The 21591-nt window shown below is 46.2% G+C and overlaps 1 protein-coding gene and 1 long non-coding RNA gene across 6 annotated transcripts in view; one reads left to right on the top strand and one right to left on the bottom strand.

Moving 5' to 3' along the window:
• Window positions 1–529: 529 nt before the first annotated feature.
• Window positions 530–21591, bottom strand: part of TTI1 (TELO2 interacting protein 1) — a 44766-nt gene continuing 23704 nt past the window's right edge. For 3 of the 4 annotated variants that reach the window (XM_008517426.2, XM_008517427.2, XM_070589187.1), the window contains 5 exons: window positions 19107–19255; window positions 15942–16082; window positions 13773–13977; window positions 13395–13482; window positions 530–1829 (listed from right to left, as the gene is read on the bottom strand). In XM_008517426.2, the coding sequence (XP_008515648.2) occupies window positions 1646–1829; window positions 13395–13482; window positions 13773–13977; window positions 15942–16082; window positions 19107–19255 (767 nt within the window). In that variant the 3' untranslated portion in view covers window positions 530–1645. Of the gene's footprint in view, window positions 1830–13394; window positions 13483–13772; window positions 13978–15941; window positions 16083–19106; window positions 19256–21591 lie in introns of those variants that run through there. The other variant, XM_070589188.1, reaches the window with a different exon arrangement.
• On the top strand, window positions 11731–21165 carry LOC139078218 (uncharacterized). Of its 2 annotated transcripts, XR_011531085.1 has the most exons (5): window positions 11731–11932; window positions 15831–16312; window positions 17183–17446; window positions 18058–18132; window positions 18706–21165. It is a non-coding gene; the product is annotated as an uncharacterized lncRNA (long non-coding RNA). The 2 variants fall into 2 exon arrangements; XR_011531084.1 differs by lacking the exon at window positions 18706–21165 and having other exon boundaries at window positions 18058–18686.

A 21591-nucleotide genomic window follows, 5' to 3' on the forward strand; every position in this document is an offset into this window, starting at 1 on the left:
GTGTGGCTGTGTACCTAAATTTACGTAATCTGTGTGTTTTAACTCCGCCAGCTAGAAAGATCATGATTTCCCCTGCTTTTTCTGCTCAAACTCCCTCAAGGTTACGGCAGGGTTGCTGAAGGAAAGTTCCCATACACAGGTATTCTACCTAAACGCAAGCTGGCAGGTGGGGCCAGAACAGCACTACTGTGCAATCCCTCATGAATGGGGGGACCCAGGAGGGATCACCAATGGCTGCCAACATCACAAGAATAGATCAGACATTACATACGTCCTGACGGAAGTAAATAATACCACCTGTGGAGGAGTGTTGCCCCCCAAAAAAATCTGAAACAAAAAAACCAAACCCAATCAAGCCTCTTATTCTGCCTCCCCATTTACAGGAAATACAAGTGACAGGAGTCCGTGAACGACCCCCAGGGATGTAATCAGTAAATCCAGACTGTGGGAAATGCTGTAGGATAAATGACCTTGCTTCCTCAGCAAAAAACTTACGGGGAAAAGAAAAGAAAGGTGGAGGGGGAATCTATAAATTAAAAGAGATTTATTAAGGGACATATTGATAACAGTAAAGTACATATCTTATTTGGATCCTGATTCAAACACACTGGGGAAATCTAAACACTGACTGAATACAATATTAAAGGACCATTGTTAATTTTTTAGGTGTGATAATGCTATTGTGGTTGCATGCTTAAAAAAAGGTTTGGATATGACATCTGGGAGTTGCTTCAAAATAACCCAGAGGCTGGGTGGGGGTAGGGAGGGGAGTGGCAGGGGGAGAAGCAGAGCAGCGTGTGCTGGAAAGTGGCAGCTGGGTTATGGGTACCTGGGGCTTCAAACAAGCTCTGTATACTAGGAACCAGAATACAAAGTTAAAAAAGCTAATCTGCTTTTTAAAAGGTATCCAGAACATCTTCCTGAGTGTTTTGGCCTCGGGGAGGGAAACCAGCTGTCTGGGGAGCAGGGAGGGGAGACTTACTTTTTACTGCATCTGTTTTGGACTGCTTGGATTTCAGATCATGGCTCCTCATTATCCATTCAAAAACATAAACTCATTCTTAAAAAGTCACCCAATTTAAGCAACAACCTTCAAAGTGAGCTCCTGATCATCTTTTCATCCAAGAAGTGCCTTTATTTCATTTTCTTCCAAAGAACAGGTTAGGTGCCACGGGTTAGTTCCACCTCATGGTTTGAGGAGTGCAGGGCTGTTCTGAAGGCTCCTGGACGTGTGACGGTTCCACGTGGTCCTCAGGCACTCAGAGGACACATGTGATGCGGAGTACAGGCCCACGTGTCCTTAAGCTCTCCGGTGTGGGTGTGCTGGTGTGGGGTGGCCTGTGAGGCGGCTGGGGCCGCAGAGATGGTAAACTAAGGAGTTAAGCCCTTAGAGCCGCCAGACAATGTCATTTGAAAACACCAGGTATGAAATATAAATAACAGTTGGCTACTTTCCTTTAATCCAATTTCTAAGCATTTGTGTGATCGATCAATTTATAAATTGATCAGCTGTCTAACCCACCTTTGAAGTCTTCTCTGCTGCTGCCACCACCGCCTTCGGCTAGGGTGGGGTCAGCCCCATGTCCTAGGAAGGGGTGGGGGAGGGCTCCCCTGGCGCCTGCTTGCCCCTGGGGGAGGGGCAGGGTCACTGCAGCTCCCGGAGCAGGCGGAGCACGTTGGCGGAGTATGGGTTCTGCTGCTCGGTGGCTCCCTGGAACCGCACAGGATGGAGGCTGGGGTGGGGGGGTGTGAACTGCATGGGACAGTAGAGTTCGTTCAGGAGGAACCAGGTGGAGTCCGGGTCTGCTTTCATCAAGTGGAGGAAAACGCTGCGAAGAGACGAAAAGGAGTAAGGGGGCCTGGGGGAGGAGAGGCCGCTTATTGGGCTTTCTGGAAGAAACTGATGATAATGTCAAACCACTTCCAAGAGCAGAACAAACTCACTTTAGTTCATAAGACAAGGCCATTTGGATGGTCCAAAGCCTAACAGAAATAGAGACAGAGTTTCATATCCATTGACACAGGGAAGAAAAGTAATTAGTCTGAGTAGAACAATATTGACATCAAACAAGCGCTTGGCAAAGAAACTGGTTAAGTTCTGGGATGTAAAGCAGGAATTTCCAGAAAGAAGAAAACTAACAGTGCCCCCCTTCATTACAGGATCCAGTCGGCTCACAGGACAGCCACAGAGCAAGGGCTCCCTGTCCTGCGTGGGGACCCTGGGTAAGCCCAAAACCTCGGAGGCTCCAGGTCCTCATCTGCGGCCCTCCAGCTCGCTGGTGAACTCTGTAGTTGGCCTCTTTCTGGCCACTGAGAGCCATGGACTCTTGGTGGTCTGAACACGCTTGTACAGGGATCAAACCCAGTTATCCTCCTAGGGCAGGACCACCTGAGCCCGGCCCTGTGAGCTTTGGCAGAGGCAGAGCACTGGTGTCCTACAAAAGACATGGACAGAGCTGAAGGGCCCGGGCCACCTGACACCATAGGGTCACCAAGCGTGAGGTTCTTTGTCTTGGTCTGAACTGTGGGATCACAACCCTTGCCTCTTATCCGCTCCTATCCTATTTCCAAACAATCAAACACGTGCCCAGGACCACTGCACTGGGCAGTCCAAGGGTAAACTTCATACACCTGGCCACTCTGCAATTCAGAGTCTGGCTTTTCACTCCCAGGAAGGGCGAGGCCCTCCCCTAGCTGGCTCCCTCTGGGCCATCCTGCCCATCTCAACTCATGTATCACCTGCTGGGAAGAGTTGGCCTTCTTGGACTGTTTTGCCTAGGTGGTTGCCCCTTATTTTTCTCTTTCAGGACAGCCTTCCTAGCATTTATCAACTACTTGTCTACTGGCCATCTTCCTTCCCCACAATACAAGCCCCTGAGGGCAGGGACCATGTCTGTTTGGTTCACTGCTGCATCCCAGACACCTAACATGGCACATGGTAAGCCCTCAACAGACACTTGATTGAACAGGTTCTTATATTTGATAAGTGACTTACTATGCTGCACACTAATGACCGGATGACATCCCTCTCTGGAATATTTACATTCTATAAAAGGATCCAAAGGAAAGGTCAATGCTCACCCCCAAGGAAGAACTAAGGAACATTACTAACAGGATTCACGTTAACGCAGACATCACCAGCTTTGTGGCTATGGGAGATTACTCAACCTGGTCTCAGTTTCCTCCTTGCTAAAAATGGAGGGTGTACTTCACTCAGGCTTTTGCTGAGCTTTAAAGGAGAAAACACAGATCTAGCCTCAGCCAGCGTCTAGCACATGCGATCCCTGTCTACTTGAGTGGACAGTATCTGTCGATGGATCACATTTTATTCTTGACCACCATTCCTAGCAGCCTCTCCCATACTGTTGGGCATCAAACAGGAACCTAAACTCGTGCTAAATGGAGCTCAGTTCTGGTTTTTAATTTCGTTAATCTGAAAAACCTGTGCCCTCAGGAGATCTGGGTCTTAGCTCAGTGAAGCCAGTTCTGCTTTCTTCCTCGCGTTTAACAGACATGTGCTGAGGAGCAAGGGGGCAGGTGGAGGGGGCACTTTAAAATTTTTTCTGGCCTGTTTTGTGCCTAAATAATTTAAGTTTTCATTACTTAGGATGATCTTATGTTTATAAGCTCAGCAGCAGTTGCTGCAGGAGTGATTAGAATATTCTAATTCATCGTTTCCACTTCACGGCAGAAAGGAGATGGGGCCTGCGTGGGAGACAATTTTTGTTTAAAAACAAAAATATCTTTGATAATTAGAGTGGCAAGGGAAATGATTAAAAAATGCACCAAAAATGGGAGGCGGATTTCTATTTACACGTGACACAGCTGACAGTTTTCCCTAGTGTCAAAGTCTGTTAGAATGCAAGGGGTTTCTCTCTTTTTTTTTCCTTTCAAGAACTGGAACAATTTCTCAAGCTACAGCACAGTACACTCTCAGCTTCAAGGAGTATTTTGATCTGGGCAACACCCAGCAAAGTAGTACCATGGCCCAGTTCAGCCACAGCTCTGCTCTGACTTACACGGTGTGAAAACACAGCAATGCTCATTTTCTGAGTCCTTTCTAACATGCTAAATGCAGATGTTGTATTTGTTGGCAGGAAAAGAAAGGAAGCCACTCTCTTTCCCCTGGGAGATTTCTAAATAAAATGCTAACAGGGAAGCAAAAAAAAAAAAAGTGTGCAAAGTTCACTTTCTTTTATTAAGTGGGAGTCAAACTCTTGGAAGAATTATTTTGGGTCTCACTTCTTAGCTCTTAAAGGGGTAGACTCCCCCGAATGGCAGGCAACAATGCAGGTTCCTTCTTCCACCTCTGTGGCTTGGAGCAAATTATTTTGCCTCCATGAACCTGTTTCCTCTTTCTCCAAAAGAAGATGATCACACCTGCCCCACCCTCCTCACAGGTTTGTTCCTAGGCTCTAAGGAGGAAAATACTTTGAAGTGTATAGTAAAAGCACTTCCTTCCAGAGAGTGTGTGTGCGTCTGAGGAATAATCATCACCACCAACCCTAGCAGCATCACCATGGCACGGAAAATTCCCAGATACTCTGAAAAGGGCAAAACATTTGTCTTTTGTTTTACTCATAATTTTCTTCATACTGTCTTGGTGGGGGGTCCCAGTTCTCAACCAGTGGGGGTTCTCATTTCGCCCATTATTTTCAGGAAGAAATGAATGCAGTATTCTTTGCCCTCTGCATGCCTGAAGTTGGGAGCAAATACCGTGCCATGCAACCACGTACTGGCAGGTGTAGCTGTGTTCTTGCTTGGCAAAAGGCATGGGACCTGCTGAACTCTAAATGCCGACAAATTCTCAACCTGGACCCTTGTTTGCTTTAAGCCCCTGGGAGCTGAGCCTGTGACCCAGGAAGTCTTGTCTGAGTGCTCAGTGGCAGAGCTTTGCTCCAAACTCTGGGACCACTTTATCCTGGGGCCAGTTCCTGCCTATCTTGAGCTGGGGAGAGGGGCTCCCAGAGAGGGAAGACTTCAAAAGCCTTTTTGCATCATCAAAAGCCAGAAGACAAGCACAGGACCTCTGCTTTGAAGTGACTGGGGTAACTGACTGGAAAATGTTCCAAATACATCTTGAGACACGGCAGAGATGGCTGCTGAACATGCCAAATGGCCAGCTCCATCTTTTTTCAAACACTTTAAAAAATATATATGTACACTATTTAACTCCTGCACAAAAATTTCTTTCTCCTTCCCCCAGGCCCAAATCAGTGGCTCCAGGGAGCACAGTTATCAAGAGATTATCTGGTCCCCAGAGTTTCAGGAGGCACTCAGCTGTGCCTCATGCCTCCCGAGTGTCCTGGGGGGAGTGATTATCTCTCAATAACCTGTAGGGCCGTGTAGCTTAAATGATAACTTGACTTTAAAAAATTTAGAACTCGCCGTTAGGCAGTTTCTAAGCAACCTCTGTTTCCATGGCAAAGAAGCCTGGTGTTTATACTGATTTTTCACTTAAAATGCGGTTTTATTGAATTTCACTTCATGCAGGCAGCCATTTCCCTGCACTTCAGCCCTATCTACAATTGGTGGGCATCAGTAAGAACCTAATAAACTCCAGACACCAAACCAAGAGCAGCGGCTCATAGCTTTATGATCAATATCGAGGTGCTCTGAGTGACAAGGCTGGGGGTGAGGTGGCCCGGGAAGGTAGGAAATGTGCTACTAGAATCTGGTCAGCTAGGTGAGGGTCCCATCTCTTGGTGGTTTACCAAAGGTTTACAGCACCTGGTCCAGCCTAGGCACTGTGCTGGGCACGTGGGATACAAAGATGGATGGACAAATGCTCTGGCCTCAAGCCTCCCTGTCTGGTGGGGAGGACAGACTAATCACAGGGGCCCACGATGCAATGTGGAGAAGGCTGTGCTAGAAGTCATGCGTGGGGTGGAGCTGTGGAAGGATTCCTGAGGAGGGGACACTGGGGTGTATCAGATCAGTTCGAAGGCCCCTTCTAGCTCCAACAGTCCACAGCAGTTCTCAAGCATGGGTGCTGGGTCATAGCCCCTTGCCTCCTAAATGTGGCAAAACCCAAAAGAAACCTCTTTGCTGCAGATGCAGATATGACAGAGTGTGTCCTCACCATCTTGGTCTAGACAACATCTGCTCAAAAGGAGCTCTAGAAAACTGCAGCCGATGGAGGCCCAGCGAAGCTAAATAAACTGTAACTGCAACGCAGAGCTTCCAGCTCTCCCGGGTGACAGGCTATTCTTTCTCCGTCAATTACTTGCTTGAGGGATCTGCTGCTCCTTGTCTCTTTCTGGATTTATAAAATGCTCTCATGAGCTGTCTGCATAAATGCCAGTGGTAAAGAACTTGTGGCTTTGTGATTTGTTTATTTATTTATTTATTTTGGGTTTCTAAAGAAGTTATTCAGGGATGTCTCCTTAGGAACATGATATAGGCTGTCTCTACATGGGCATGACTCAATAGAATCGGAAAATAAACTCAGTTGTTGGAGAGTAGGCATGTCCACAAAGTTATTTTAGCTTCCCTCTTATTCCTTCTCTGGCAGAACAGCCTCCACGCTCTTCTTTTTTCTGGCCATCTCTTCTCCCATGACTCCGTACACGCTGATGCTACAAATGAGGCTGTGTGTGTTTCCTTCTAAACAAATGGATGCTCAGGGTGTCGACGTGTCCTAGCCAGCAAGCAGTGGGGCAATGTTTCTATACTCAGTAATTTACTCTAATGGGTCTCAGTTCATTGGTTAAACAGTATTTCAAGCCTGTCCTTTCTTGCTATTCAATTTAGCTATCTTCCCCTGCATGGAGGTCATTTTTTGTTTCTAAATGTTGGAAATGGAAGATTATGACTTGAAGCCACGATTTAGTCTCCAAATAAATACTACTAATTATCTTTGCAACTATACATACTCGTTACACTTAACTATATTTACCTGTTCAAAACCATTCATTTATCAATCTAACTCCAAACCGTATATTCACACAGAGACCAATATTAGAAATATTTAAATGCAATGGGACAGGATTTAAAACCATAAACACCAGTAGAAGCTTACGATGCTAATCGCGCCCCTGAAGTACCACAAGACAAAGTATCATAAATGCAGTGGAATGACTCCATTGCTTTGTGCATATTTAAAAAGATATGGCACTGAGAGGACCAATCTGTTACAGACAATTCAAAAATAAGCCAGAACTTAGAAGGGTTTAAATCCCATGGGGGCAGGATTTAAAAGCAGCCCCTTCCATCTGGCCAGCTCTCTCGCCTCCAGGCCCCCTGCAGGCCTAGATCCCAAGAGAACACCTCCTGGGTGCCAATTTCCAAAGTGGCCCCATGCAATGGCTGACCTGGGCCTTGGCCTGGCTGGCTGTACTCTCAGCCACACGCAGTGTTTCCTGCTCCTCCCTGGAAGAGTCATAACCTTGAAGATAAAGACATCTTCGTAGCAGCCTGCCTATTTTGCCCCCTCCCTGCTTCCTGTAACTGCTTTCCTGTAACCCACACTTTGGCACTAAGCCAGCAGCCTCCACTGATGGATGCTGTAAGAATCAGCTCTGGGAAATGTACTTCTGTGTTGACTGCAGGCACGTTAGGGATATTAGCCACAACAGTACCCAATGTTCTTCTAAGACGACCCATGGAGAAATTTTCCTAGGGTTCAGTGCCAAGGAAAGCTGTGCTTCTTTCTAAAAAGCTTCCTTTCCTCATTCCAGTAATGACTGGAAGCTGCACGACAGGTGCACTTCCCTCTTTGCTGTGAGGAAGCCCAGAGCCATAAAAGGCTCCTCTCTAGTCAGGGTGCAGAGCGCCGTCTGCACTTTATATACTAAGCTCAACTCCGGCTTCACCTTGTTTTCTCTCTTATTATTTTTCCCTTTTAAAAATTTTCTTCACTTCTTATTTCTCTTGATGCCCTAGGCCTTTTTTGGAATAAGGAGGAAGTTTAAATAATGATAAAATCTACTACTTACTGACTTTTCACTCTGTGCTGATATTTTGTGCTAAAGAATGATATAGATGTTACTGAATCCTTGTAATAATTTTATTGGGTGGAAAATAACTGATATGCTTATTCTAGCCTTGTAGACGAGGAAACTGAGACTCTGAGAAGTAAATCTATTTACCCAAGGTTACACTGCAACTGAGCAGCAACGTGAGGCCAACTCCAACTTGGTATTCATCTTTGAAATCTTTCAACCCTCAACACAGTCCTTGGCTCTTTTAAATAAAGAGATATATATTAAGAGAATTGAGGCCATTTCCCTGGCTACCTCACTTGGTACAGAGATCAATCATCACACTCAGTCCAGCCACTTAGCTGCTCAGGACAGACCATAGGCCCTGCAAAGTGATGAAACAGTTACCCTGTGGTCTGCCAAGCCTCTTGATATCTGAAATCCACTTTGTGCTGGTGGTCCAGCTACGAGGAGCATTGAGAGCATCCTGGTTCCCGAGCCAGCATGGTATGTACAGCGCATGCACACCCCTCCCCTACCTTTCCCACTGGGTGGTAAAACAGTTGACCCTGGCAGATTGTCAATCACACGACACACCTAGGTAGCAGGGAAAGGATGGGTAGTATTTGATTTAAGTAGCACAGAGGTCCCTGCCTTCAGATCGGAAACCTGGCAACCCACTTTGTTTGTAATCTGCATGGCAGATGTCTCTTATCTTTGACACCAGGAAATCATGCCTATATGGCACAGCGAACAGCTTTAGATCTGAGTGTATTTTTAGAACAATGAGCCTGGAAAAGAAAAACAGCAATGCCTGTCAAAAGATGGATAATAGGAAAGCTAACTACTTGGGTCTGGATTTGTCAACTATTAATCAAATGTCAAAAGGAAAAATATGAGGAGTGCTCTCATTTCCATGCTGGGTACAATCTGAGGGGGAAACAGCTCTGCAGCCCAAGCTCAAACAAACTGCCCACACCGTTTAAGGGGACGAGCTACTAATTTCAAGCTCAGCTGAACTAAAGGATCACCTCTGCGGCTCCTGACCCGTTCAAATATAATAGGCCCATGTGTGGGTAAAGAGAGGAGTTGGGGCTCTGACGGGGATGAAATGAACCAGCCTGTGCCAGTCTGTGTTCGTCCAGGGCTTGAAGGCACTGGCTGGTTCTTTGATGGGCGAATCCTACTGCTAGAAAGAAAGCGAGGAAGTCAGTCAGTAAATGAACCTTCAAACCTAGTCCTGACTTCTCATGCAAAGGGCAGTAGGGGGAGGCGGCACAATTAACATGAAAAAGATCACATTCTGAGGCGAAAACCTCTGTTCAAATTTCAGTATAGATGAAGCAGGCTTACCACAAGAAATACCATGCCCAAGTGTACATGTGTATGTACAACATATACATAATATATATGTTTGGCATATCTATATATATCCCACATAGGTTTGTGTACACACATCAATATACCTCTGGAACATAAGCAGTGTAGGGCAGAGGGCTCCTCTCTCTTGCTCTCCTCTACTTTCAGTGCCTAGAACAGTGCCTGGCACATAGACGCTCCTCAGTGATCAGCAGAATGAATGAACGCTGAATGGACTCCCTCACCTATGAATGCAACTCATCTGCACAAGGACTCTGGGAGGAAGGTGTTATCACCATCCCCAGGTTATAGAGGAAGGAAATGAGGCACAAGGAAACTAAGTCGTTTGCTCAAGGTCATGGAGCCAGCAAGATCTGAACCGAGGTTTGTCCACCTCCAAGACTGGTGCCCTTTGCCTTCATATACAATGGTCAGGCAGGGGAAGCTGGGAGGGTGCCCTTCCTCCCCCCACCCTGTCCCCAAACACACATCAAGGACTCCAGCATCCAGGACCTGCACATACTACCTGCTGGCACCCTGCATCCCTACCTCCATTCTGGGGTTGGCAGGTGGAGGTAGGCCTGGAGCTGGAGACCAAGTGGCCTAAAAGCATTGTTCCTCCATTGTGAACACCCGTTGGGCATGGACTTCCTCTTTTTAAAACTAGGTATTGCCTCCTTTGTTCCTTTCAGCCTAAGGGTGGAAGATCCACTGGATGATTTAAGATCTCCCTGCAAAAGAGAGGGACTCTCCGAGGCTGCTCAGACATAGGCCCAAGGAGTGTGGTTTTAACGGAGCTGAGTTGAACCAGGCTGAGAGCATGTACTGGCTTCAAGGAAAAACACAGAAATTTGGGGTATGTGCTCTCATCTCAAATTCCTTTCATGTATGGGAAGGAAAGCTCCATTGCCAGAAAGCACAGAACTGTGGAGGCCCACTGCATGCTGGGAGATATCTTGGGGGCCACTTGGGAATTTAAATGAGTTAAGTTTGCCTCTGCCATGGCTGAGCTGGAGGCGTGGCTGACATGACCTGTTATTTTGTGATCCAGTGCTTACCCTCAAGGACACTGCCTTATTTACAGCTTGTGGTAGGCTGAGCCCTCCTCCCACCCCAAATATGATTTTCTCATTTATTATCCATTGAAGTTATTTAACTAGATGGACTTTGGGGAGCTGGTATTTTTCTTGCATAGCCAGTTAACAGTGACACCTGGTGGTAACATACAGCAAGGTTGTACCCTGCCTGTACCCCCACCCCTCCCCTAAGTTGCAAGATTTATGCCCCTCCTCACAAGGCACATTCGCTAGACAAAAGCATTAAACTGGAATGGCATCCCCGTTCTGAGCATTTACAGCCTCAGTTATATCAACCACCCCCTGATCAATTTCCATTTCTAGAGTTTACAGCCTGGATGTAAAAGCCTGCCACGAAGGCTATATTTAATATGAGAAATTAAAAAAGCAAACACAGCCTTGGTCATTCTTCTGAATCAGGAAAAGCAAACAGGAGGAAGGAAAAACCCAACTGTATGGACACAGAGAGGAACTTTTCATGGAGCTGCTGAGTTTGCCTCCATACCAACTCGAGGGAGGCTGTCCCTCAGAGGTCTCAACGCCCACCTGCCAGAGGCTGCTCACCCACCAGCCCTCACAGGCGTCCTCACCAGCCCTGTCAGATGGAGGGGCATCTGCCCCGGGTTGGACACTCACCAGCTCTGAGAGCTCTGGCTTTACTGGCTCTTCCAAGTACGGAGCTGAGGCTGGAGTGATTGTAACCCTCTGGCCATAGGCCTTCCTCTTGGGCCCTGGAAACGAACACAACAGCCCTCTCTTCTCCCAGGAGTGGGTGGGGGTGTCACTGACCACTGAGGGGTAACACTGAGGAGCAGGAGTGGAAGCAGGGGGCCAGCGAGGAGGCTTCCACAGTCATTCAGGTAAGAGATGAGGGAGGCCTGGCCTGATCTGGTGGCTTGGAGGTAAAGAGAAGCAGACAGTTTGAAGAGAGATTCTGCAAGTTAGGTAGACAGGCTTTACTTCTGGACTGGATGTGGGGTGTGAAGGAAAGAGGAGAATTAGAGACAAACAGCTGGATGGGTGGTGAGTCCCTCTGCTCACTCAGGGACCTCTTTATCAGTCCTGCATCCCTGCATTTCGGTGCGGATCGGCCCACCCATCTCCCTCTCTGCACTCGGTAAGGAGGCTCACAAAGAGACCAGGCTTCCCATTGTCTCAGGCTTCCTCTCCCATTTAGAGAGCTTATTAATTTCTGAATCAAGATGCCAAATCAGCTCCTCATCAAGGACAACACTGATTTTTTCCCGACTTCAAAATAAGTTTGCAGATGATGTGTTTGTGAAGCAATCAACCTTGCACTTCCTCCCCTCCCAGCCCGTCAAGAGGGAGGTCATCTGACTCCACACGGAACAAACAAACGGAATGCGGAATGCGGAGGAGCAAACAAAGGCGCTGCAGTCAAGAGGTCTGGCCGCATGCTCCTCCTCGAGAGGCACCGGGAATGCAACTCAACTCAACTCAGCAAGGTCCCACTCCAGGTTTAATTGCTATCAGCAGCAAAAGAGAAAATTAGAAATGAAAAGATAATGAACTGTGAATATTAGCTTGTTTGATGGGTCTAAACTGGAAGGACGGGTAGGTATGGGGTGGGTGTAGAAAAAGTAGAATGGGACAGGAAATGTGAAAATCAGATCTTTATAATTCTTGGTTGTAACAAACACAAAAGAATTTACTTCAAGATGAGTTCATTATGTTCCTGAATTGTACTTTAAATCACAGCACGATCAGCTTCAGGGACACTGCCCAGGGAAGGACTATTTTCACCCTAAGTTGGTTCTTTGAGGAATAAGAATGTCTGGGGATAAGAAGCTGGTTGGGATGTGTGCCCCTGTGCTCAAGAAACCATGACTGATTCTGGGCCTAGGGGATGTGACGGGAAAGAGACAGAAAGAAAAAAAGGAACTGGGGAAATCAAGAGCAAAAAATTGCAAAGGACAATAAATCAATTCAAAAAGATATTTCCATCACTCACAGAGTGCAAGGTTTATAAGGGAGCAAGTCTGCTTTCCTCATTCCACAGTCAGAGCAGCCTTTCAGTCCTTCAGGAAAGAGATGACTCCTACCCCCCAAGGAAGATCAGGGATGCGTTACCAGAAGCCTAAGAAGGGGGAGGGACTGTTTCTTTGCTCTGGGACGTGGAGTTGCATGGCCCAGAGCAGTACACAATGCCAAGTCGGCCAGGCAAGCTTTTGCTCCAGCAGCAGACGCCCAGGGGATGGCAGTTCCAGGGTGCAGGCTGCTCCCAGCTGGAGGAGAGCTGGGGAAAGGGGGTCAGAACGCCTTCTGCGTCTCAAGCCTGGGAAACGCTGCTGCGCTCAGAGTTTTAGCTTTTGAGAAAAATCCTTTAGGACTCAAGGAACCAACATAGCTTCTTCCGTTAGACGTGCTACAGCCGTTCTCGAATAAGCAAAACTCTTGGAAATTAGAATCACACAATTTCAGAGTCAGTTAAGGAACTATAAGCCATTAGTCCAGTGGTTCTTAACGTTTCTTGGTTCATAGACCCCTATTATAATTAGATGAATGGTGCAGACTCTGTCTGGAAAAAGGCGCGTATGTGTCTGCTTGCACACATCCAACTTTGCATACAATTTGCGAGGGTTCACAGCGCCTGACGCCCAGTTAAGACGCTCTGTGGAGTCAAGGTATGCCAGCTCAGTAACCTGATGCTTTCGCTTTGAGGAGGAGAGAGCTGAGGCCCACAGAGGTGCCAGGTCACTTGGTCACCAGAGGAGTAGGGCCTAGAAGCAGACTGCCCCCCAACCAGGAGAGTGCTTTGTTCCCTCCAGCACACTGTCTTTCTGCTTTTTGCCCCTTTGGAATTGTTGCTGACACTGCAGCAGAGGAAAAGGTTACTTGAAAGAGAAATGCGTCTAGTAAAAATACCATCTCTAGAGTTGGCACAGTTAAAGAAATCATCTTAACCTGGCAAGAAGAGAGAGAAGAGAGCAGAGATGCCTCAACTCTGCTCACCATTAGCAAATCATCTATAATTTAGAACAAACGTAAAGAGATGCGGGTGATCAAGCAGACGTACCTCCTGGCAGCCTCTTGTAATTTCACGGGCTGTTTGGCACTGAGGTAAATCAAGCAGGCAGCAGCTACTTTATTCAGGTCACCCTCACCTGCAGGGAGGAAAAACAAAACAAGCATTGGCCCTCAGACTTCATTTGGGACGAGCAGTAACCAAATGCTATCTGAGGAAACTGGAACAGCTAGGCAGGATGCTGTGGGCTCTTTAGTCCACCCAGCAAGTCAAAAAACACATCAAGGTAAACGGACAAATAGGGCCAAAGTAAGACTGAAGGATGCGCACGTGAAGAGACACGAGGGGAGCACGAGTAAGCAGAGTGCAATAGCGAGGGTGAGACAGAAGCACAGTGTGTCTGTCCAGGTGAGACTGGCTAGTACCTACCTAGGTCCAGTTTCTCGCAGAGGGGGCCCAGGCCCTGCAAGACAGCCAGCTGCAACTTGAAGGCCAGCGTATGGGAGTAAACTGGTCCAGCCCTGGCACTGACGGGAGCCTGGGTGACCAAGGAGCCAGCCAGCTTTGGCAGGACATCTTTGCAGAACCGACTCCTTAGAAAATCGCCACACTTGCCTCCCAGGGTACGCAAAACCTGCAGAAACAGCCCCCAACCTGGTGACTGAACATTGCCAAGGCAGCAAGACAGCTAAAGAGTGTTTGGTAATTCAATTTCATCTAGGTCTCTGCTCGAAAAAAATAGAATTACTGCTGTTAATTCCTTGCCTATGGTTTGTGATTCTGACAGTTATGAATTCGGAGGTCTCTGCTCCTAAGGCATGGCTGATTCTATCCATAAATACAGATTACATGGAGAATAATTCAAAGGAATTTTGAGTTGGATGAATAATATGATTAATACCTTGATTTTCCTCCTCTTTTTGTTAAAAAAAAAAGAAGAGCTTAAAGCAGTTCACACAGATCATCTCTTGAATCTTCCTGACATCCTTTGAGAAAAGACTTGTGCTTTTAACTCTAGCTGGCTGAGCAAACACAAACACGAGGCCCCGCTGCTGCCACATGTGGGCACTGGGAGGACAACGGGGGCCGAGGTCCCTTGGCTGAGACAGGGCAGGGCCCCAGAGGTCAGAGGGGAGTCAGAGTTCCTTCGGTTCCACTGCACAATCTCTAATGTGCATCACCCTCATTCCATCTTTCCCAACAGGCGGTTTCTTTGCATGTCTCGTTTTGAACTTTCTCTAGCAGAACATATTGAAACGTTTTGCCCCGCTGCACAAGACTGAGTATCCAGGATAATAGGACTTTCTTTAAAAATTGGTAAGCAAGGCATAACCAACACAGACAGTGTTTGCCGACTTTGCAGAGAATGAGGTGCTTATTTCAGGTCCCTCAGTTGGACTGCACGAGGCGTTGCAGACCGCGGGTGTCGTCAGCATGTCTGGGCATGGAAAAGCAGCCTCGGTTACAGCGCACACATCTTTATATTTTTTCATTTTTTTATGCTTGCTAGCATTTCAGATAACCTATTAATTTTCACAAAGGAAAACAGCACATGTGAATAAGATTTAGCAAGACCTCCCTCCTTCCCTTCCTTACTCCCCACTACACGGTTGCAAGCATGTGTCATTTTGCGTGTTTTGCTTTGGAAAAAAATACTAACAATTTTATGTTTTAAGCGTAAGCTTGCATTTTGGTCCAGTATACGCTGAAGAATCTTACAGAAAACCAAAGTACTTTGCCAAGCACATTAGTTGCATTCCTGGCTTCATTTTACATCCCTACACATCTTTTTGCTTTGCCTCATCTTGCTCACCTACTTCTAATTTATGTCAGCTTGCCATGGTAAATGTATCTCCGTAGGTTGCCTTAAGTGCTTTTCAGAACAAGGAAAGATATAAATAAATAAGCTAAAATATGTGTGCTAATATAAGCCAAACTAAGTCAGGGAGAAGAATATCTGATATATACAGGGCTTTTAACTTTTCAAAGCATTTCACCAACTAGTCCTGCTTTATCCTTGAAAACAACACCATGAGAAAGGTGGATTAGGTGTTCCTAAGCCCTATCTGAAAATCAGTGCTCATGGGCTTTGCCCAACGTCACCTGACTGGGCAGAGGATGCCCATTCCCAGAACCTTGGCCCCTTCACCTTGACTCTTGTGCAGTGCTAAGAACATGGGCATGAACTCACACATCTAGGTTCTATCACTTACTAGCTGTGTGATCTTGAGAAGATTCTGTAACTCCTCTGAGCTAGTTTCATCCTCTGTCAAAAATGGGGATAACAGTATCTACCTTGCAAGGTTGTTGTAAGCAGACGAGCTCAAATGTGGGGAAGTACCAAGCACACTGCCTGGTCCACAGTAGATGTTCAATAAATAGTGGTGGTCCTTTTCATCTACTAGTTGACCCTGCTTCAAATTCAAGAGGAATCTGACTTTTATTTTCTTCTTTGTGCTTTCTTTATTTTTCTATACTTTCTTCAAGGTATGCACTGCAATCAGATAAAAAGAGAACCAATCCCAAAAGGCAGTGGAGAGCTCTGTGCTTACTACCCTTGCTGCCTATGACGGACGGTGGTGGGCATCAGTGCAGTACCTTGAAGGCTCTGAGTACCGCCAGGGGGTCATCGTTGGTGAGTCGGCGCACGAGTGAGGGCCAGGTCCGATGAGCCAAGGGAAGGAGCTGGTTCTTGTGGGACTGTAGAACTACCACACACAGATCCAGTACATCCAAGACCTGAAAGAAAAGAAGACATGGTTTCAGCAGATAGTCAAGGCTGGAAACCAGATACCTGGGATTAAGTCACCATTTTAAAAGGATAAAATCTGGAAACCTTAACTGAATAAATATTTACTGACTACATGCCAAGCACTTGCTAGGTACTGCAGGGGAGACACAGGAACAAAATAGATATGTTTCCTTGCCTTCATGGGGCTTACAGTCAACTGGAGAAAGACCTTAATTAGGTAACACCCAAATAAAGGGATGATTTACCAACTGTGACTCGTGCTAAGAAGGAAAGTAAAGAGTGAAGTGCAAAGAAACTAAAGGGAGGGATCTAAACCATACAGACCCTTGGGAGAGCTTCTCTGGGGAAGTAACTTCTAAAAGCAGACATAAGGGATGAGTAGGAGTTAGCCATGTAACAAGTGAGTGTTCCCACAACTGGAAAGAGCAATGAGGAAGACCCAGAGGGGGGAGAGCTTGCAGTGTGGAGCGTGACAGAGGAGGGGTAAGATGGTGCTGGACCATGAAGAATTTTTTGTTTTCTACTAAGTGCAGTGGGGAACCATCAAAATGTTTTAAGCAGGAAAGTGTGACGTGATACAATTCATGTTTTAAAAAGGTCATTTCAGCCTGCTGAGTGGAGAAGGGACTGGAAACAGAAGAGAGAAGAAGTGAGGGGCCCTTTAGGAAGTCATGGCACATGTCCACATGAGAGGAGGAAACAGATGTGGCCACGTGATGGTGGCAGAGGAGTAAAAGGATTTGAGATCTGTAAGTCAAAGGATTTGAGAGCTGTTTTGGACATGAAATGGCTTAAACTGCTGAAGGACTTGATATTAGGGAGATGAAGAGAGGTATCAAAAAGTGCTGCTTGGGTTCAGGCTTAGCAACTGAATTGATGCAGGTGCTATTTAATGAGACAGGAGCAATGGAGGAGGAGTAAATTGAGAGGCTGGATGAGATCAAGCTCTGTTACTTCGAAATGGAGAGGTCATGTAGGCAGCTGAGATACAGGCCAATCTTAGAAGAAACGTGTAGAGCAGCCTAGATGTAAAGTGGATTTTCTACCTTCCCTGAGAATGCGTTTCGTAATTTCTCGTATCTCAAAGCTCTCTGAAAAGTAACAGCCTGCGTCAGTGTCACAGGCAGTGGTCACCACGATGACCTCACAGATGGGCCCACCTTCACTGAGGAGATGAGCGTGCACATCCGAATCAGAAAGACAGTGGGAAGTCCGCTAACACCGAGCAGTAAAACCTTCTCGGATGCCTACTACGTGCTGGTCACACTGAGACCGAACAGAAACAAAGAACACAAGAGGCCCTGCCCTCGAGGGGTGAAGAGTTGGGCAGGGGAGTAACAGGAAGCTCAGGGTAAGTGGAGAGTAGAGCAGTATCATGGAAACGGTTTTGGTATCACTGACTGGCTTTGAATTTGAGTTCGGTCACTAACTGGGCAAGTTACATCCTACTTCATTGACTCAAAGATGCACATTTCCCCTCTGCCTGGAACATTCTTCTCTCTGCCACTGCCCCTTTGCACAGCTGGCTCCTTCTCAGCCTTTAAGTCTCAGCTTAAATGCTGCCACCTCAGAGAGCCCTCCCTGACCACCTGGTCTAAATCAGAATGTGAGCTGTGTCTCATTCAACAGCATCTGGTACAGAGTAGGGTCCTAACCCATGTTTGCTAAATGGGTGAATTTCTATTTTCTATCATAGAACCCGCTTATTACCTTCAGAGCATTTGCTCCTCTTGTGTGTGTTTGTGTATCACCTCTTTCCCCAAAAGAGACAGGAAGTTCTGTGAAGAAAGGGATCACATCTGTTTCATTTCTTTCTAGAACCCTCTGTCTGACCTGTAGCAGTCCTCAACAAGCATTCATGAATGAATGAATGAGGGAGTGTATATGCCATGCCTGATGCTAATTGTTTCATATTTATAATCAACAACCTGGTGAGACAGGTGCCATCACCTCCATTTACAGATGAAGAAGCTGAGGCTTAAAAAGCTGAATTAACTGACTCAAGGTCACAGAGGCAGAGCCAGGATTTGAACTTGGGTATGTAAGTCTGACTCCAGTGTTGATGCTTTCAGTCACTATGGTGCGTATACTGCTGCTACAGAGCCTCCATAAAATGGAAGACCCTCAGCACATGCATCAACCAGACACCTACAGTAAAGCCTTGCATGCAGTGGGCACTCGGAAAGTGCTTGCTGAATGGAACAACAGATGACCGCTAAGAAGTTCCTCTGGGAAAACTAATCAAATTCCGCAAGACAGAGGCCCCGAGATTTGAGATAATCTGTGGATCAGGGTTTCCTAGCCCACCATCCCCTAGCAGGGCACGGAGCTCCCATGAGTAACAGTAATTCACTGAGGCAGTTGTGTCTCTCACTCCCGCTTGGGAGTGGGGAGGACTGGGCCAGGCTGCCTTGTTCTCCTTCTGGTGTAAGATCTTCTCCCAGGTGATTCTGAAAGCCCTGTCCCCAAGCCCACCTGGCCCCACTGTCCTGTTATTGGAGTCACTACTGTAATAGTTTAAGTCCCTGCTGATGGGGATGCTACTTGGAAATCTGCCAGCAAAGAAAGATGCTTACATCTTACTAAGAAAAGTCTTGGTGTTTTTCCTAGGATGAACATGGGAACAGAAACAGAGATAAGGGCTAGCATCAGGCTTGGAAGAATGATCACTTTAAAGTATTTAAACCTGCATCCCAGGTTAAGTCGGCTCAGAAAATGATATCCTTTCCAAAGCATATGACTTTCTTTCCCTTGGAGATTCAGTGAATCTCCAAAACTTGGTGGTTTTTAATTCCACAAAGAGGACTCAGCTCCCTTTTGGTATCTGAGCTGATATGGAAAGATGTAAGACTGTCATCCCACAGATAAATTCCTCTTGATGTCTTCTCTTGGCCACCACACATGGACCAGGAGATAAGAGCAGCTACTTGCTCATGTGTGGAGTCACTGCCAACCAGACCAAACCTTGGCTCTGCTGCTCTGTGGATGCAGGGAAAGGGCCATGCACTGACCTTCAAGCGGATTTTCAGATTTTTATCTGACAACAAGTGGATGCAGCGTTCCATCACATCCGTGGCGATCTGGATGTGCACGGGCAGTGGTGGTTCCCTATCGGGTCGGGTGTCATTCTCTTCCAATTTGGGAGGGTCTGTCTGCTCCTCTGGAAAAAGAGCATAACCGGGGATAGGGTTTTATGAGAGAGGCCCCACTTCAACTTGCTCTCCCACCTTAGACCCAGCAACAGGACTTATGAGGGAGAACGTCTAGGAACTGATCCTAAGGAAGCCACACGAAATTTGGGTCAAGCTATGAGTCAAGATATTCACCACAGGATTAATTGTAACAGCTAAAACCCGGGGGCAAACCCCCCCTGTATCCACTCAGGGGGAGTGGTTCTATAAACCAGGGTACATCCATTCAATGACACATTACAAGGGCCCTAAAATGTCTGTGTACCAAGGGCTTTAATGACAAGAGAAAATGTTCATGAAATAACATTGTGTTAAAAAGAGAAAAGCAGGATACAAAATTGCATACACAGCGTGAGCACTATTATATAAATTTTTGCATGGAAGGAAGTACAAGCAAACATGAAGAGAGATGAGGTCATGAGATAAAATATGAATTCTTTTCCTATACTTTTGCTCTTTTCTAAGTTTCCATTAATGAATATTTAACACAAGAGGACACGTTCTAACTTGGAGTCCTGAGGTTGAGCAGGCTGGCCTTTCCTCTGCCCTTTACCCTCCTTCCATTCTTCTTGGTTCATCCTTTCACTAAAGTGGGTACATGTCTGTCTTCTCTGCCAGCCTGTGAGGTCTTCTGGTGGCCACGATCAAGCCTTACTTCTCTGTGTTTGAGAGAGAATACCAGGACAGCTTGGTGTGATACACAGGGATGGGGTTTGGTCAGAGGTTGGTTCAAGTCTTGCCTCCACAACCTATTAGCAACTCCTCTCACATTCCCTCATCTGAAAAACAGGGGTATAGCATGCATGCCTCATTTGCTTGTTGACTTGAACGAGACGACCGTCACCAGCGATGTCACTCTTTCACTGCCTAGAGGGCTGTGTCGCATGAGAAGGTGCAAGTTTGTAAATTAAAACAACAAAAAGACTTGAGAGTTGGGTGAAACCCAGGCCAAAATCCTTACCCTGAAAAACTTCCGTGGATCTGTTTAGAGCCTCCAGCCCTGATCTACTCCCCCGATACCAGCTGCGCTCCCTTCCCCTGAGCTGAGCACTGCTGCCTTCACTTTTTGCCATTTTAGTTTCCTCTGCCGGAACAACAGAATCTTACAATAGAGGCCACACCTGTTTCTAACAGATGTTAAAAAGATAAATGAAAATGCATTTGTGGAAGGCTTGGATTTCTCAGAGAAAGGGACCTCAGATTGCAAGGTGCTTTTATTGTGGTTAAAACAAAAATGCATGTCGAATCAACATTGAGCCAAACATTCTTTATAATGCCAAGTGTGTGGCTGTACTTGATGAATGATAATTCTAAGAATGATAAGGCTGTGCTTTCTTCCCAGAGGAGGATTTGTTGTTTGAAATTCACCTATTGCAGAATGTTTTTAGAGAGATGTGGATTTTTGGGTTATTGGGAAAAAGATTTGATTCATTCAGTCTGCTCCTAGTGAACATCAACTAGAACCAGAAGATGCTAATCGTGAAAGAATAGATTCATTGGCAATGCTAGAATTTCAAACAAGAATGGCAAATCTGGATTACGAGGGATCAAGATGCCTCCCCTTCTTCAGGGTTTCCAGGTTTGGGCGAGGCCGCAGTTCAGGAAGGGATTGGGTTGGCTCAAGAAACAAAACTGAGAAGAAAAAGCCTGTCAGATTTCTGATCAGAAAACTCTGTCCTTGGGGAGAGCAGTGACTCCACTCTGCGTAAATCATTATTTGGGCCCTGTGATGCTTCCCGGTTACTCAGAAGGAATTTGTTAGTTAGCTGCTCTGAGCTACTATTTCTTGTTATCCTGGAAGTATTGGCTTCACCACAGTCTCAGAGTAGAAATTGCCAAAAATAAAAAAAGGAAATCTGCTCGATTCCAACCTAACAAACTAATTTGGGACTCAGTTCGATTTAGGAGAGTTCTGAGACCACCAAGCTCATTATGACTTGGCATTTTATATTTGCTGAGGAGACTCTAATAATTTATTAATCCTTCCGTGACCTGAAGCTCCAGATTGAGCTTGTGAATAAAACAACAGGCCAGAACTTCAACTAGCCTGAATTCCCTTCTCCTTTATCATATAAATTGGTAAGAAAAACACTGAAATCTCCTCCCACCAATAAATAAATGGACAAAACATATGAATAGACAATGAGCATAAGAAAAAAATTGTTAGGAAAGAAGCATATAGAAAGATGCTTAACCTTGCCAGTAATCAAAGAAATGCAAAGTAAAATAACAAGAACCACTTTAATGTAACAAGAAGTAAAATGGGTAATAGCCAGTGTTGGCAAGGTTGTGGTGAAACCAGTAT

Source organism: Equus przewalskii, chromosome 21, assembly GCF_037783145.1.
Source record: "Equus przewalskii isolate Varuska chromosome 21, EquPr2, whole genome shotgun sequence".
Lineage (NCBI taxonomy): Eukaryota > Metazoa > Chordata > Mammalia > Perissodactyla > Equidae > Equus > Equus przewalskii.